The 16,474-nt window shown below is 35.0% G+C and overlaps 1 protein-coding gene and 1 non-coding gene across 3 annotated transcripts in view; both read left to right on the forward strand.

Annotated features, from left to right (window-relative positions):
- Nucleotides 1-7,624, forward strand: part of LOC108734639 (SAFB-like transcription modulator) — an 11,326-nt gene extending 3,702 nt beyond the window's left edge. For both annotated transcript variants that reach the window (XM_018466277.1, XM_018466278.1), the window contains exons 4-5: nucleotides 5,663-7,087; nucleotides 7,146-7,624. In XM_018466277.1, coding sequence (XP_018321779.1) covers nucleotides 5,663-7,087; nucleotides 7,146-7,557 — 1,837 coding nt within the window. In that variant the 3' untranslated portion in view covers nucleotides 7,558-7,624. The remainder of the gene's footprint in view (nucleotides 1-5,662; nucleotides 7,088-7,145) is intronic.
- Nucleotides 7,625-16,374: 8,750 nt separating this feature from the next.
- On the forward strand, nucleotides 16,375-16,446 carry Trnag-ucc. Its single transcript has one exon. It is a non-coding gene; the product is annotated as a tRNA-Gly (tRNA).
- Nucleotides 16,447-16,474: the final 28 nt, after the last annotated feature.

A 16,474-nucleotide genomic window follows, 5' to 3' on the forward strand; every position in this document is an offset into this window, starting at 1 on the left:
AAAAATAAAATCCCAGCAGAAACAAATTTACTAGGTATTTTAGTTGATATTACAAATTAAATTGTAATAATTAAGAAACTAGATAAAATTTTAAAAAAATAGCATGTCAATTGAGATTATTACAAGTTACCTAATAAATTCTATTAGTTCTACAGCAAATTCAGTCGTCTACAATCGAAAATTTTTCCATTGTTATAAAAATTTAGTTTTCTGCGTGCCCTGTAGATTAAAACTATGTTTGAGGTTGACAGGATAAGAGTTGATAGTTTTATTTTTAACCTTTTTTGATTCCCACTCCTCCAGCTTGCGTAAGTCAACTATCTGTATTGTAAAAGTGAAAAATAAGAAACAGAATCTGTAAGTAATACACATTATTTTCCAGAGGTATTTTGATGTAAGATAATTTTCGATATCTTTAAAGATTCTTTACTTTAGAAAATGCACAATAAGCGTTATTTGAAACAGAGGGACTATTCAGTCGGAATCAGTGCCCACGTTTGACGACGCTGCATAAATATTTTAATGTGTTTTCTGAATCATCGTCACTCAACTGAATTTTCACCAAGTTAATTTTATTTTGTAATCTGAAACATTTTTTTATAGAATAAGCAATTTGATAACAATGAGAATATGTTGTCAGTTTTTCTGAATTTGTATCTAAATTCGAATTAAATTTATTATTGATATAACTTTCTTCTTGAATTAAAACAAGTCGCGCAATAATAGCGTCTTTATTTAATTCTGAACTTACAATTTCCATGACTGACTCGTTCTATTTTTCTTGATTGTATATAATTATTTTTCAACAACTCTAGAATCACATACATCAATCTTTGTCTTTCTTTTTTTTATATAAAGAAGTCACTCTATGCTCGCGAGCGGTTAATTTGGAAATTCGAAAAAGATTGTGTAAGGCTGTATGTTTGGAGCGCGGTGCTGTAAGGGTGCGAAACATGGATGGTATAGGCGGCGAAAAATAAAAGGTTAGGTTAGAAATGCAGAGGTATTAGAAAGAATAGGAGAACTGGGAACTGGTAGGACACCTTCTCTGGCATGAAGATCTAGTCAGAGACATATTAGAGGCAGAAACGGGAGTTAGAAGGGGTAGAGGTAGACATAGATTAGATTACTGTTCGCAAATAGTTAACGATGTGGGCTGTTCTAGTTTTGGGGAAATGCGAAAATTAGCTTAGGATAGGAAAGGGTGGAGGTGTGTATCCAATCAGTCTTAGGACTGACGACTTTGTGATAATGATGAGATGCGGATAAGAATGTGAACTTTAGTGAGCTTAATCTTGCGGATGCGGAAGAGGATGAGGATGAGTAGATGGATTAAGGTTAGGGCTTTCGATAAGGTCATTACGCTCATGTTTATGTATAGCTCATCGAACCCAAAAAAAAAATATTTTAAACAAATGTAATATATCGTCATGAACTTTGACACCAGACAGTCTTTTAATAATTTAATTTAACAATAACATGTCAAAAATCTTTCTGACAAACATGACATTTCATAGAGATAAATAAATATAAAACTTGAGCTCTTGGCCTTTTCAGGTCAGTTTAGGTCATATGTAGTACGTATAAACTGGATTCAGTTAGAGTCTTACAGCACTGGAAACTCACTACGTTCGACATTCAACTTTTGTAACTTGCAGCGGTCTATTTTCGAAGTACAATATATTCATTTCAAGAGTCGTTCTAACTTCAGCTTCAACTTCAAGATATATAGCAACAACGTATAGTTTTTTTTTCTAGGAAATTCATGGATAGCTCGCCGCTCGGCCTAATGTTAACCATCATTTCTCAACATATCGTGTTTCCTGTTGTAGCATTGTAGAACAACAAATACCCGCTAAATATCTTAATCAGAATGTGCGAATCTGGATGAGAATGCGGATTGTAAATAATTTAACTTTGCAGATATTAAAATTCCTGCGGATCTTCCGCAGTTGCAGGTGCAAATGCGGATATCTGTTACAGCCCTAATGTAAATCTTTATTATCAATAATTCCTCTTCAAATTTAATCGAGTGTGTTATCAAGAATAGGATATGTAAAAAAACCTGCAGTTTATTCCGCATGTATCACTCGTTACCAATTTTTGGAGATTCATATGAATCGTCATATGAGAATGTTTTCTGTCACCATCTCTAATACCAATCTCATGTGCATCAGCATCTGCTTAGTCTAGATATCGCCACATTGCTAAAGAATTGTTTATATTATCAAATTCCATTGGTTATTGATAATGTAGTTAATAGAATTTTATAACTATTAATTGTTGTTTCTTAATATTTCTGAAAATTCCAGTAAGTTTAGATATTTTTTTTTNGTAAATTATACTATCAATGTTTAATTTATTTTTGTCAGCATAATGAAATGTAATAGGTTCTTTATAATCTGCTGATGTATAGTTTCAAGAAGACCTAACGTTTCATAATAGTTGCGAATTTCTGATTTACTTGGCTTAGATATACGGGTCCAGAATATAATGTGGGGGTACCTGAGTACGGTGAGTAATTCCGGAACGGCGCTATCGTACTTGTTCGGAATTTTACGACATTTTTTAATCACATACATGAAACATCAAGTGTCATTGAATTTATATTTCTGGATTTACATCGAGAAACTTCGTACATACATGTTTCCCTAAATTTACGACCTACCCTAAAAATAACCGTTTAATCTAAAGATAATACTGGGATTGATTGATGTTTTATGGAAGTATCCGAACGGCGAAATGTGTCTACAGCTGGGCACCATTTTTAGCATTAAACATGGGCCATGTTCGGCTTTTGTTCATATTTTTCTGAAATTTCATATCGGTTTATTTCAAAAGCAAGAAAAGTACGAATATTTGGTCTAATTACCCTGTTTGTTCTGTTCTCCCACGGAGAAAATGAAAAAGGAAAATTTACCTAAATATTAAAGCGATATTTACAATTTATCCCACTAGCCCGTTGCTTTGTAAATGAAAGTAATTAAATTTACAATTTGGATCCCAATTTCTGAAAATTAAATCCCAGCAGAAACAAATTTACTACGTATTTTAGTTCATATTACTAACTAAATTGTAATAATTAACAAATTTGAAATAATTTGCGTTGTCATAAAAATTTAGTTTTCTGCGTGCCCTGTAGATTAAAACTATGTTTGAGGTTGACAGGATAAGAGTTGATAGTTTTATTTTTAACCTTTTTTGATTCCCACTCCTCCAGCTTGCGTAAGTCAACTATCTGTATTGTAAAAGTGAAAAATAAGAAACAGAATCTGTAAGTAATACACATTATTTTCCAGAGGTATTTTGATGTAAGATAATTTTCGATATCTTTAAAGATTCTTTACTTTAGAAAATGCACAATAAGCGTTATTTGAAACAGAGGGACTATTCAGTCGGAATCAGTGCCCACGTTTGACGACGCTGCATAAATATTTTAATGTGTTTTCTGAATCATCGTCACTCAACTGAATTTTCACCAAGTTAATTTTATTTTGTAATCTGAAACATTTTTTTATAGAATAAGCAATTTGATAACAATGAGAATATGTTGTCAGTTTTTCTGAATTTGTATCTAAATTCGAATTAAATTTATTATTGATATAACTTTCTTCTTGAATTAAAACAAGTCGCGCAATAATAGCGTCTTTATTTAATTCTGAACTTACAATTTCCATGACTGACTCGTTCTATTTTTCTTGATTGTATATAATTATTTTTCAACAACTCTAGAATCACATACATCAATCTTTGTCTTTCTTTTTTTTATATAAAGAAGTCACTCTATGCTCGCGAGCGGTTAATTTGGAAATTCGAAAAAGATTGTGTAAGGCTGTATGTTTGGAGCGCGGTGCTGTAAGGGTGCGAAACATGGATGGTATAGGCGGCGAAAAATAAAAGGTTAGGTTAGAAATGCAGAGGTATTAGAAAGAATAGGAGAACTGGGAACTGGTAGGACACCTTCTCTGGCATGAAGATCTAGTCAGAGACATATTAGAGGCAGAAACGGGAGTTAGAAGGGGTAGAGGTAGACATAGATTAGATTACTGTTCGCAAATAGTTAACGATGTGGGCTGTTCTAGTTTTGGGGAAATGCGAAAATTAGCTTAGGATAGGAAAGGGTGGAGGTGTGTATCCAATCAGTCTTAGGACTGACGACTTTGTGATAATGATGAGATGCGGATAAGAATGTGAACTTTAGTGAGCTTAATCTTGCGGATGCGGAAGAGGATGAGGATGAGTAGATGGATTAAGGTTAGGGCTTTCGATAAGGTCATTACGCTCATGTTTATGTATAGCTCATCGAACCCAAAAAAAAAATATTTTAAACAAATGTAATATATCGTCATGAACTTTGACACCAGACAGTCTTTTAATAATTTAATTTAACAATAACATGTCAAAAATCTTTCTGACAAACATGACATTTCATAGAGATAAATAAATATAAAACTTGAGCTCTTGGCCTTTTCAGGTCAGTTTAGGTCATATGTAGTACGTATAAACTGGATTCAGTTAGAGTCTTACAGCACTGGAAACTCACTACGTTCGACATTCAACTTTTGTAACTTGCAGCGGTCTATTTTCGAAGTACAATATATTCATTTCAAGAGTCGTTCTAACTTCAGCTTCAACTTCAAGATATATAGCAACAACGTATAGTTTTTTTTTCTAGGAAATTCATGGATAGCTCGCCGCTCGGCCTAATGTTAACCATCATTTCTCAACATATCGTGTTTCCTGTTGTAGCATTGTAGAACAACAAATACCCGCTAAATATCTTAATCAGAATGTGCGAATCTGGATGAGAATGCGGATTGTAAATAATTTAACTTTGCAGATATTAAAATTCCTGCGGATCTTCCGCAGTTGCAGGTGCAAATGCGGATATCTGTTACAGCCCTAATGTAAATCTTTATTATCAATAATTCCTCTTCAAATTTAATCGAGTGTGTTATCAAGAATAGGATATGTAAAAAAACCTGCAGTTTATTCCGCATGTATCACTCGTTACCAATTTTTGGAGATTCATATGAATCGTCATATGAGAATGTTTTCTGTCACCATCTCTAATACCAATCTCATGTGCATCAGCATCTGCTTAGTCTAGATATCGCCACATTGCTAAAGAATTGTTTATATTATCAAATTCCATTGGTTATTGATAATGTAGTTAATAGAATTTTATAACTATTAATTGTTGTTTCTTAATATTTCTGAAAATTCCAGTAAGTTTAGATATTTTTTTTTATTTCGAATATGAAGCAATTTGAAATTGGAATATTATTATTAACAAAATGTTCTACTACTGTACTGAAATACGTAAAACAGTACAACTTTTCTTCTAAAAATCTAAAAATCTCCTAATTTTACTACGGTATTCGTTGATATTACGGTTAAAGGACTCTCCAGGTTACCGAAGGGCACTCAACATAACGTTTGGACTTAATAATGACTGGAACTTACTTGGTCGGTAGGCTAATGGCTAATATGTTCTAATTTTATTTTGACGAACATTGAATTTTCTAAATGATACATTGGATGCATTTTAGCTTTTCAAACGGTATAAATATGACATAGGAATTCTACGATATTCAGTCCCAGATACGTTATATGCTTTATATGTTAAGAAAATAAAAACAGTAATTTTTGTTTCATGTAGGTTCGCGGACGAACAAATGTCTTGTAACAATATTTGTTTATCGTCTATTGTCATTGAGGACACTGACGATGAAGTCGAATGGATTGAAGATAATAGTGAAAACGAATCGCCGATAGACTATATTGTTCTTGATGACGATGACAACGATGATAGTAGTAGCCCCAATGACGAACAACTCCAGTTTGTTACTAATCCGGAATTGCAAATGAAATGCGAAATCGGAGAAGTGAGCATAAAAGACGAATCTCTGTATTCCGGAACGGAAAGTATTTCATCAGATGGGAACCAAGCAGAAACTGGTAGTGGTTCAGACAAACATATAAATGTAACAGTACAAACTTTGGCAGGTGTAGAAGCCAAAGAGACAGCAATGGATGATGTAGATGCAAGTACTCCAAAAGAAGAAAAGGGAAACGGGAAAAATTTCGCTTCCTTGGCAATGACGCTTGGTGAAAAAGAACTTGGAGACTTGTTAGAAGCTGTCAAATCCAAAAGTGGCTCCAACGAGAGTCAGTCTATAGCAAACAGCAAAGGACCTTTTGCGGACATGAAAGGGAACTATCTTGACTTAAAGATGACTAAACGAGTTGATAAATCTGAAGTAGATGAAGCTGAAAGTATTCCAGCCACCATCACTTCTTCGGAAGATGATACAAAAAGGTTGGATTTATTAACTTTTTTAAAAACTGAATCAACCGATACTCCGTTGATTAAAACAGAGAATAATCAGAACGTTGAGGCCAATACAATTGAATCGAGATCAAAATCAAGGGCAGTATGGGTTTCAAACTTGAAGCGTTCCACGAAAGCTAGCGATTTAAAGCAGCACCTGAACAAGTTTGGCAAAGTAATTACAACTAAGATTGTAACTGACGGTCGAAGGAGTTTTGGTTATGCTGTTCTAGAAAGTTATAAAGATACTGAAAATTGCATTAAGAATTTGAACGATTCGGAATTCGAAGGTGGCAGAATAGTAATAGCCACGACCAAACCAAATGTGGAAAACAAGAACAAACCGACGATGGAAGATGAGGAATTGAAGTCAAATGAGGACAAAAATAACAAAAAACGTACCTATTCCACAGAAGGAAAAGAAAGAAAATCTAAAACAGTTCTTAAATTTACGAAGCGTCACAGGTCGCCGTCGATGGTTCCAATGACCACAAAGTTTAACGACAAACATCTTTCGCGGATCAAAGAATCCAGAATGGAACGAGAATATTTAAGGGAGAAACAAGAAAAGGAAAGGCTGAAAAGGAGGCTAGCAGAAGAAATGAAACGAAGCAGGGACGAAATGAACAGATTGAGGGAAAAAGTGGAAGAGCAACGTCTGATGGAACTAGAGCTGGAGTTGGAACGAAAGAAGAGGTTACGTTTGGAAAAAGAAATATTAGAACGTTTTGTTCATTCCGAAAAAGACCAAAGGTATGTGTCTAGGTCTTGACCATTTTATGTGTAAGTTTCCTATTAATGGGTATTTCAGGATGCCATGGAACTCGACAATTTCCAGCCAATGGAAAACGAATAGCATGGAAAGTCAATCTGGATCTGGATTTCCTGTTAACAGATATTCAGAATTTAACTATAACAGTGCCAATTGTAACACTTCGGGATTTCCTCAACCAACTCCCTACAATCCTCAACCCAACAATGTGCCACCACCTGCTCCAGAAATTAATTACAACTGTAATTCATGGGGGTATTCACAACCTTCTTTTTACAATTCACAATCCAACAATTTGCCAGCACCTGTTAATAGATATCCAGAAATGAATTACAACGGTACCAACTATAATAGTTTGGGATTTTCACAACCTGCTTATTACAATCCTCAACATCAACCAGCGCCTGACTACAAATATTTCGATCATCATTCTTCAAATAGAAAATACTAGTTTTATATTTTACACGTTTGTTTTTGAATTGCGTTTTAACGTTACATATTTCTTGTCTCAATTTCGTAATGATTTATTTTTTTATAATGTGTATGTCTATTATGAGTTATATAAATATAATAAATAGCTTCATTTAGATAAAGTGTTTGTTTTTTGAATCACTTTCAAACTGTCACAAGAAAACATCAAACGCTATCTAAGAAGAATTTAAGGTGATTTGATATTATATCGCACTCCTTCGAAGGTTCAAGATTTTGAAATTCCTTGATAATTTTCGTATTCCTTCGAAAGTTCACATGCTGTATGAAAAAATTTTTAAACATTATTAAAACCAAAAATCGTAAATAACATCAAACTTCTACCTTGAATATTTTTATAACTCATTTCAAGTAACCGAAAATGTGAAATAAAAAACCTTATGTCATTTTCATATGTTCAAATTTTCAATCGCTCGGTGGTACTTCTCAACGATATCCAAGCAGTCTTAAACATGACAGAAGCTGTTTTATCTGCTATAAGAGCCTAGTTTTGAGACGAGATCGCAGGGACAAACTGACTGACTGAGAAATCAACACCGTCCAAATTCTTGTTTCTATAATTGGGACGTTCAAAATTGACATAGTTCGCAGTAAAACTATTGCATTTATTTTTTTCTTTCAACTTACTAACTATAGACTAGAGCGGTTACTGATAGAATGCCTACTTTTACTCACGACAGACGTTATAGGGAATATCGTCTACATAGAAAAGAGATGTCAGGTAGGAATTGCAGCGAGCACTCATAAAGAAAAAGGAATAACAATACACCAGTTAATGTATAACATAAAGAGATGCAGATAGTAGAATTTTAGAATGTTGTCAGCATCGGACTTTAAAGAAAGTTTAACATTCTAAGGAATTTAGGACAACCAGACAGTTATAAAGCCGACCCTGATTTTTTGCTTAGGCACCTAACAAACTGTAACTGTTGCAGCGCTCACTATTATTTGGTTATCTCTTTTCACGTTGTCTATACTACTTAGAAAGCATTTCCTAACGCAGCAAATGACTACAGTCTCAAGTGGAAACAACGAAGATACATCCATTCTCACAGATTATTTATTTGGGACTTTGTCAATCGTGATGGTCCCAGCTATAAAAATGTTCCTTATATAATGTAGGTTAGCACTAAGAAAGGATCTTAAAATTCAACCCCTAAATGGCTCAAAAGAGGGTTCAAATTTTTTTGTACTTGATAAAGGCACAAGAAGCTTGAAATTTTGCCCAAAGGTCCCTTTTATCTACGAACTATCGTATAATTCACTATAATCGGGAATTTTACAAAAATTCCATTCTTGTGAAATTTTTTAGTACTTTACTTGCGTCTGCAGCTAATATAGAACCGAACGTTCTTTTCGAATTTTAAATCCCGCGTTCAATATTCAGTTCCGTGATTTGCTTTGAAGTTTGTTTTGTTTACTGATTTATAACCGAAATTCTTTCTCGTAAATCCTCTACTGTACAATCGAGTGGTGGATTAGTATGCATACGAATCGGTGATATTCAAATTTGAACGGTCGAAGTCAAAGCGATCGGTAATCGTAAGTGGGCATTACGTTTGTGAATCGTAATCGCATTCGTGAAGCACACAAACAACAACGAGTTAACAAAAGTATTAATCCGTATATTCCGAATGCATTCAATTTGCTCCCGTAATGACTGCTCTCATCCCCTCTCGCCCTCTATCTCTGTTTGATTAACATGCACGGCGTGTGCGTTTAAAAAAAAGACGAAGGAAAAAATATATGCGGCCCTGGTGCGACAGGCGCGGTACATCTCTAAACAAAGGGAATGGTGAATTTGAGGGAATACATAATCCAGTTCGTGCCGCAACACAAATCCTCGAGATGTTTGTGATTTCGTCGTGGGTATTGGTAGCATTCAACGGTATAGAAAAATGAAAATGGAATTAGTGGAGGCATTAGGTTGAATCATGTAGTATAGCTACAGTTATTAGATGACGTATTAGGGAAAGATAATTAAAAGGGGAAATTCTTTACTTAAGGGATATGTCTTGAAAGTCTGGATTTGAGGTTGCTTTAGTAACTTGCGGCAAGATAGCGAGTACGGAAGGGGATGGGTGTAGTGGAAATATCGTAGCTTCCTTGAAGGACTGGTGCGGAACTAGGAAAAATTGAAATTATTTTTTTGAGAGTATGTTATTCTTTGTGGTGTTATAGGCGGATGATGAGGATAACGTGGGTAGAAAGGGTTAGAAATGAAGAGGTATTGGAAATAATAGGAGAACAGAGGACTCTATGGAAGTCAATAAAAAATAGGTGAGATAGGTTGATACAACACCTTCTCAGGCATGAAGGTTTAGTCAGAGATATATTAGAGGCAGAAACAGGAGTTAAGAGGGGTAGAGGTAGATCTAGATTAGATCACTGTTGGCAAATAGTTAAGGATGTGGGCTGTTCTAGTTTTAGGGAAATGCGAAGTTTAGCTCAGGATAGGAAAGAGTGAAGGTACGTTTCCAACCAGCCTTAGGACTGACGACCTTGTGATGATGATGATGATATTATTCTTAGGGTGTGTTCCGAAATATAACCCAGTACACTGACCAGTGCTGATGACGTCATGAATCGACGCCATACTGTTGATTCGTTCCGAAATATACTGGCCAGTACATTGACGTCAAATTCACGCCATCTTGACAAAAGTGTTTATCCTTGTTTACAATAATTTTGCTCCAAAAGTTATTAAAGATTCCTACAATAAAAAAATTCCTCAAAGTCTAATACACACACGCGCGTTTGATATACTACTACGTAACACTTGTCTCACCAGTACAATATGGTGGCACACCAGTACAATATGGCGTCGATTCATGATGTCATCGGCACTGATCAGTATGCTTGGTTATATATATTGTAGCACATCCTTAATTCGCAATAAGTATTTTGGGTGGAGGACAAGAGGGTAGGAAAAGTGTCATTCTCATGGGAATTGCGGAAATTTTGAACTTATATACCATAAATATACCATTATTTAACTACATAATGAAACAATTATTATTTTAAACTTAAATTTATTTATTTAAATTTCTACTCATTTTCCCTCTCCTGTATACACCCCTATGATTCATGATACTGATTAGGGATTATGTATTAAAATAGTAAAAGTTGGTTTTGTTATTTCTTTTTTGTTTTCACGCGTCTCTAGAAAACTAGAAAGAAATCTGCAATAAATATTTCCAGTAGGAATAAATAGGATATGAGGACTTGCAGATTGTTTTCGACATGTGTTCGTTAATAATAATCGAAGCATAATCAGGTCTCTGGAGTAAATCCCTTGAGGGAGTAAGGCTTCTTTCGATAATTGCCATCTATACTTTTTTCTGATCTTTCGTTCGTCTTCTACCCGCTATTAATGTTAAGGTAAATGAATGTGAGCGAATGATGAGTCAGTCACTTAAATGTCGGGTAAGCGGAGTTTTCTCCAGAGGAGCAACAAGGTTGAGGTGGTGGTGTGCTGTTGGTTAATGCTTTGCAGTAGTGGGAAGATGTAAGTACAAGGGGACCTCATCGGTGCCAGGCAGCTTTTGTCACTAATTATGGAAGAAAGAGGCGCGGACCCGAAATTCAATTAAACGCCCTCGAGATGAGGAGACGCGAGAAATGTTTGCTCCTAATTAATTTTTTTTTCTTTTCGACCCCGAAACGTTTTTACAATCAAAAGCCTCTTCATTATTGGATGAAAAGTTTCGTTCGTTCGTTGCTACGCTAGCCGATTTAATATTAATTAATTATGAAGGAATTATTATTGTCGAGTTAAATTATGCCAGGACGTCCTTTTTTCTAAGGTTTCCCGTTCTTTTGTTTTCAAATTGTAAGTCCCCTTCTCTGGGAAAAAAGGAAGAGGCTTATGCTTGTTTCAAATATTTGAGAATAAAATTCCTTTATAACAAATTTAATGGCACGTACTTATATGTTTCAGTAAAAGAAGATTGAACTTATGCTAAATTCTGTTTCTTTTTCTTGTAGTAATAATAAAACAACTTTTGCCGATTTCATGAATTACCTAATTAAAGTTGTGTTTTAATATGTTAATACAACTTATTTGAAACGGCTAGAGGCATGCGCACATTTTCTCAAGGTCATATTATTAACCGTCTGAAACGAGTTGTACATGTAGGAATTAGGCAGTACTGTTTTGCGAATACATGAAGTAGGCAACCGTGCACATTAAGCAGCTGTGCTTTAAATTAGAGGTTATGATTTTCGTGTAATAATTGCTGAGTAATTGTTCGTTCAGTGGCGTAAAAAGTGTAAATGCGTATGTATAAAAAACAGTATTTAGTGTTTTGTGTGAACATATAGTTTAAAAATGGATAGGTATGTAATGGTGTGTTATTGAGAGAAAAAGAAGACAAATTAAAAATTGGTACAAAACATGGCATTAATAATTCCTTTATAAAGAAATTCTCTGAAATCGACCAAATTCAACATCTTGATTGTCAATACTTCTGTAAATCAATGTGCATGTCAAAAAGGTTTTTGTAAACAAAAGAAAGACATGATCACGGCAACACTCACTTCGTTCATAGTGTCTGCTCCTGAAATAACCGTATGAGCCTTTTTTAATCCAGCATTAACCAAAGAATGGCTTTATTTGGTTGCTTAGGATTTTAAAATTACGGTTGGGAAAGACACTCATATTTACTTCTAATGCGCCAAAGAACGTATAACTGTAAACTTTCGTAAAAAACGCTTATTTGGTATCAAAACTAAAAGCCATATAAATTAGCTTCGTCTTTTCTTGTTGCACAAAACTAGTCCTCTATTTGATTCCCATCAATTTTAAAAGAACATGTCCCAGCGAGTTTTCCCATTGAACGCTTTGTTCGTTGTATGCTGGGTGGAACGTATCAAAAAATTGCAATTGTATAGAAGTATTACATAGAAGACTAAAAAAATTGCTTTTTTGAATAATACGCGTAACTAAAATATATTTTATGTTTCTAAAACTACGAATTTTAATAAGTTATTTTGAATATTCGTATATGGGTACCCTATTATTTGTTATTTCTAACCGTAGCCATCTTTTATTGGTACCTATAGTGTTAGTCACACTCTTACTCTCTTGTAGTTAAATCAATAACTTTCACTTAATATCTCATTTTGTACTATATTATTTTCACTGATGAATAATTTTCAATCTCATTTTTCTCTTTGAAGCACATAATAAGCTTGTTTTTCCTTTATTTAGGTAGACAGACGAATACAGGAAAAGTAGACTGAAAGAATCCTTTGATTATCCACCACTGGGTAAGTAAAACAGAACCATTGTTTATTAGAACCATATAGTTTAATAGTAAAGTTGTCCATATGTATACATATATTTTTAATTATTTTGAAACTCGCAACATCTTATGGATTTCATTATCCTTTTTCTTGACCGTTTGGGATATATTCCTATATTGAGTTTTCTCTTGATATGGTATCTGTGGAGATTAATGCTCCTTCCTTAAGATATAAATTTATTTAGGCGAACCAATATGATATTAAATTCACGTCAGTACAAGACGGAATCTAGCGATGTACTGTTCGTTTCAAGAAGTTAGAGATATGCCCCTTCCCTTTATTAGGATGCGTCGTAGCATAATTCCAGATTCAATAATATTTGTCTGCGGAGCTCATTTCTCCATCGATCATCGAGCGAGAACTAGACAAAAGTACAGTACCACATGCAAAATTATTTAAACTGCCTCGTTAAAGTTTAAGAATATGCTTTATTTAAAAACATATTTAGCCAAAAATAATAACAAGTGAATTAACTTAACATTCTACACACCTATAAAACTTTTGCTTTGTTTTCTATTGTTACTTTACATACATTTTTGTTTTAAGAAATTACTAAACATTTTCGTCTAGTACTGTACAGTTCTAGCCGATCTCCTAAGACCGCCCATCGAGAGCTCTGCTCGTTTAAGCTTGTTCCAACTATTTCTGTCTTGCTCACGCCTAGTGTGTATTCTTTCTATCTTCGCGCAGATTTCTTCAAGGTCACAATTCTAACAACTTAAAATAGACTGTAAGTGGCGTTTACTGGGTATATTCTGTCAATTCTCTCATTTGGGTTCGTGCTCTTTGTGTTGTTTCCACTACCCAAATTCTCTATATAAGCCTTTCAGAGGGATATGGTATCACCGAGCGGCATGGCCTGAAGGTCTACACCATTGCTTAGCATTCGGGAAGACACCGGTTCGATTCCGGGTCACAGTCTGCCTTGGTCTATGTTTTTCTGCGGTTTCCTTGGATGACTTAGGCAAATGCTGGACCAGTAATATTCCACAGACAATCTTTCATTCTCTTATATTTTCGTTTTGTCCTTCTCATCTTTCCCAACCGAACCAGCACTTACCCATTCCCACGATTCCTGAAAGGAAGCTGAAAAGGGCCTTTCGCCCTACCTTCCGGCGTAGTCCGGAGGGACTGTCCGCTCACCAGCAGTAGTGGCTGGTGGGAATAAAACACCCAAAGGTTTTAAAGTTTTTTTTTTCAATATGGTATGTAGTAGAGCTCGCCATCCCTATTTAATCCTGTATTGTGACGCCACAGGAGACAGGCATGCGTAGGCAGGTCGTTGTTATTGTTGTTTTTCTGCAGTGTACAAGCTTTTTTTAACTACAGAAGGACATCAACAGAGAGCTACTCTGCAGCGTTCTCCCTCACTTTTGCTGGCTTTCAATGACGTCCCTGGCTAATTAAATCTGGCCGCCTGTCCCGATCATCAATACTTCTTCACATGCTTGTCATGTAAAAATAATAGCACAATTGTTGCAAAAGTATTTGTTTGGATTCAATTTAATCAAAAACTTTTCTTCCGGATTAATGTGACGCAAAAGAGTCACTCAAATCCGCCACGGAATCTTCTTAAAAAGCAAAGTTTTAGAGCGCGTTGAGACGTGGTCTGCATTTATTGTTACTTTTTCTCAGTTCTCACTAAAGTGAATAAGATCTTTACCGCCCTATCGCCCTGTGTTGTAGTCTTTTCAGTCTGTACATAAATATCCTACTGTCACTTCTTGCGTCTCACTTGCTTGCCCTGTTTATGAAGCCCTTATTTACTTGGCATAGTATTTTTTTGACACGAAGAAAATTTATGCACCTGTTCGCGTTCCATTAAAAATTGCGAAGCCGCGTCTCTATGAATTTTTCACCGTTTGTACGACAACGATGTCGGTGCGTAGCCCAAGGATATGAGGATGCGGTTATCCCTCAGGAGGTCTCAACCTCAACCAACCAACCGATGCGATGCGATGTGGTAACGTAGGCCGTCGGGAGGCTTTAATAACGCTTAGTCTGTTCCTCCAGTGCGATATTAACCAGTGATTTATCGTAAACTTGTAACGGTTGGGACGCGATGCGCCCGATCTTTCGCGGACTATGCAAATTTTTGATTTATGAAATTAATATCCCGTAGGTGCTGTCTTTCTTTTCTCTCTCGTTTTCTTTTTTTGTTTTTTTTTTGAAGCCAACATCGTTCATAAATAACGCGTAAAGTGACGGGATATGGGGAGAAACCGCAAAGGGATGTGTATCATTTTCATTTTTCTCCAGAACATTAGCAGTGTAGGGTTGCGTTGCAAGACGTTTTGAGCATTTACAGGAGAATTAAATTTTGAAATATAAAGTAATGATGTGTGATTTTCTCGATTTATTCTCAGGATCTAGGTAACTTAGGAATCAGTAGTATGATTTTAGTGTAAAATCGTAAACTGAACTTGTGTGTTGGTAATGGTAGAGATTTCTGTAACTTCATTAATCCAAAATTCCAAAAGTGACGATTAAAGTGAGAAAATTTTTTGATTCGCTGTTTAAATGATGATTATAATAGACACTAATGGATTAACGCCGGCTTACAATTTTTCAGATTTTGAATGCTAAGTTACGAACGGAAAGCTATCTTTTTATGTAAATAATAAAGCTATATAAACCCAATAAATAAAAGTCTTTTGATTCAAATGATCTTGAAACTTCCCCGATTGAAAATTAGTTCGCTATAGAATCCGATCCTGATTAGGATTGCCTGAAGACCGATCAGGGATAAATCAAGCTTCCTGATCTGGACATGATTAAAAATCGTTACAAGATTCGTTTAGAATTTTAGAAGATCCATGCCAGACTCGTTCCAAAAATCCATGCTGGATCCATTTGAAAGATCCATGTTCAATCTATTCAACAGATCTATGCCCGATCCAAGTTGAGTGAATGTACCATTATGACGTTGACAATATAATCAAAATAAGAATTTAATCATAGCAGTAATAATAAATTTATTATTTGATAAGCGTTATTACATCAGATAATAAATTAAATTCGGCATGATGATCCAGCCCAGGACATCGGATACAATATTGTTTTAAATAACGTACCGAAACCGTAATAAGATTCTGATAAAGAACTGATCAGATGACTGGATCGAGGGATAAGGTACTGTACTTTGATCAGAAACTAATCAGATAGACGGATTAAGAAAAAATATACTATATTTTGACCAATTCCTGATCAGATGGCTCGACCAACGGATAGAGTACTGTACTTTGATCAGAAACTGATCAGGTAAGCGTATGTTTAATTAAAAAAAAAATAAATACAAAAAAGCGACGATAACAAGTACTAACTACTTAATAATCGTAGCTGTAAATTATAGACTGTATTAAGTAATAGTACTGACAGTGAACTTCAGACGCTGCTAAAGTAGGACATGTGAAAGGATGATATGGATAATGAACGTGCTTACGTTTTTAGCTGTAATTTCTATAAATAACATGCGATGGTGGTGTAATGGTCAGCATAGTTGCCTTCCAAGCAGTTGATCCGGGTTCGATTCCCGGCCATCGCATATTTCTTTTAAATTTTTCTAATTGAAG

The sequence above is a fragment of the Agrilus planipennis genome, unplaced genomic scaffold (genome assembly GCF_000699045.2).
Source record: "Agrilus planipennis isolate EAB-ADULT unplaced genomic scaffold, Apla_2.0 scaffold79, whole genome shotgun sequence".
Classification (NCBI taxonomy): Eukaryota; Metazoa; Arthropoda; class Insecta; order Coleoptera; family Buprestidae; genus Agrilus; species Agrilus planipennis.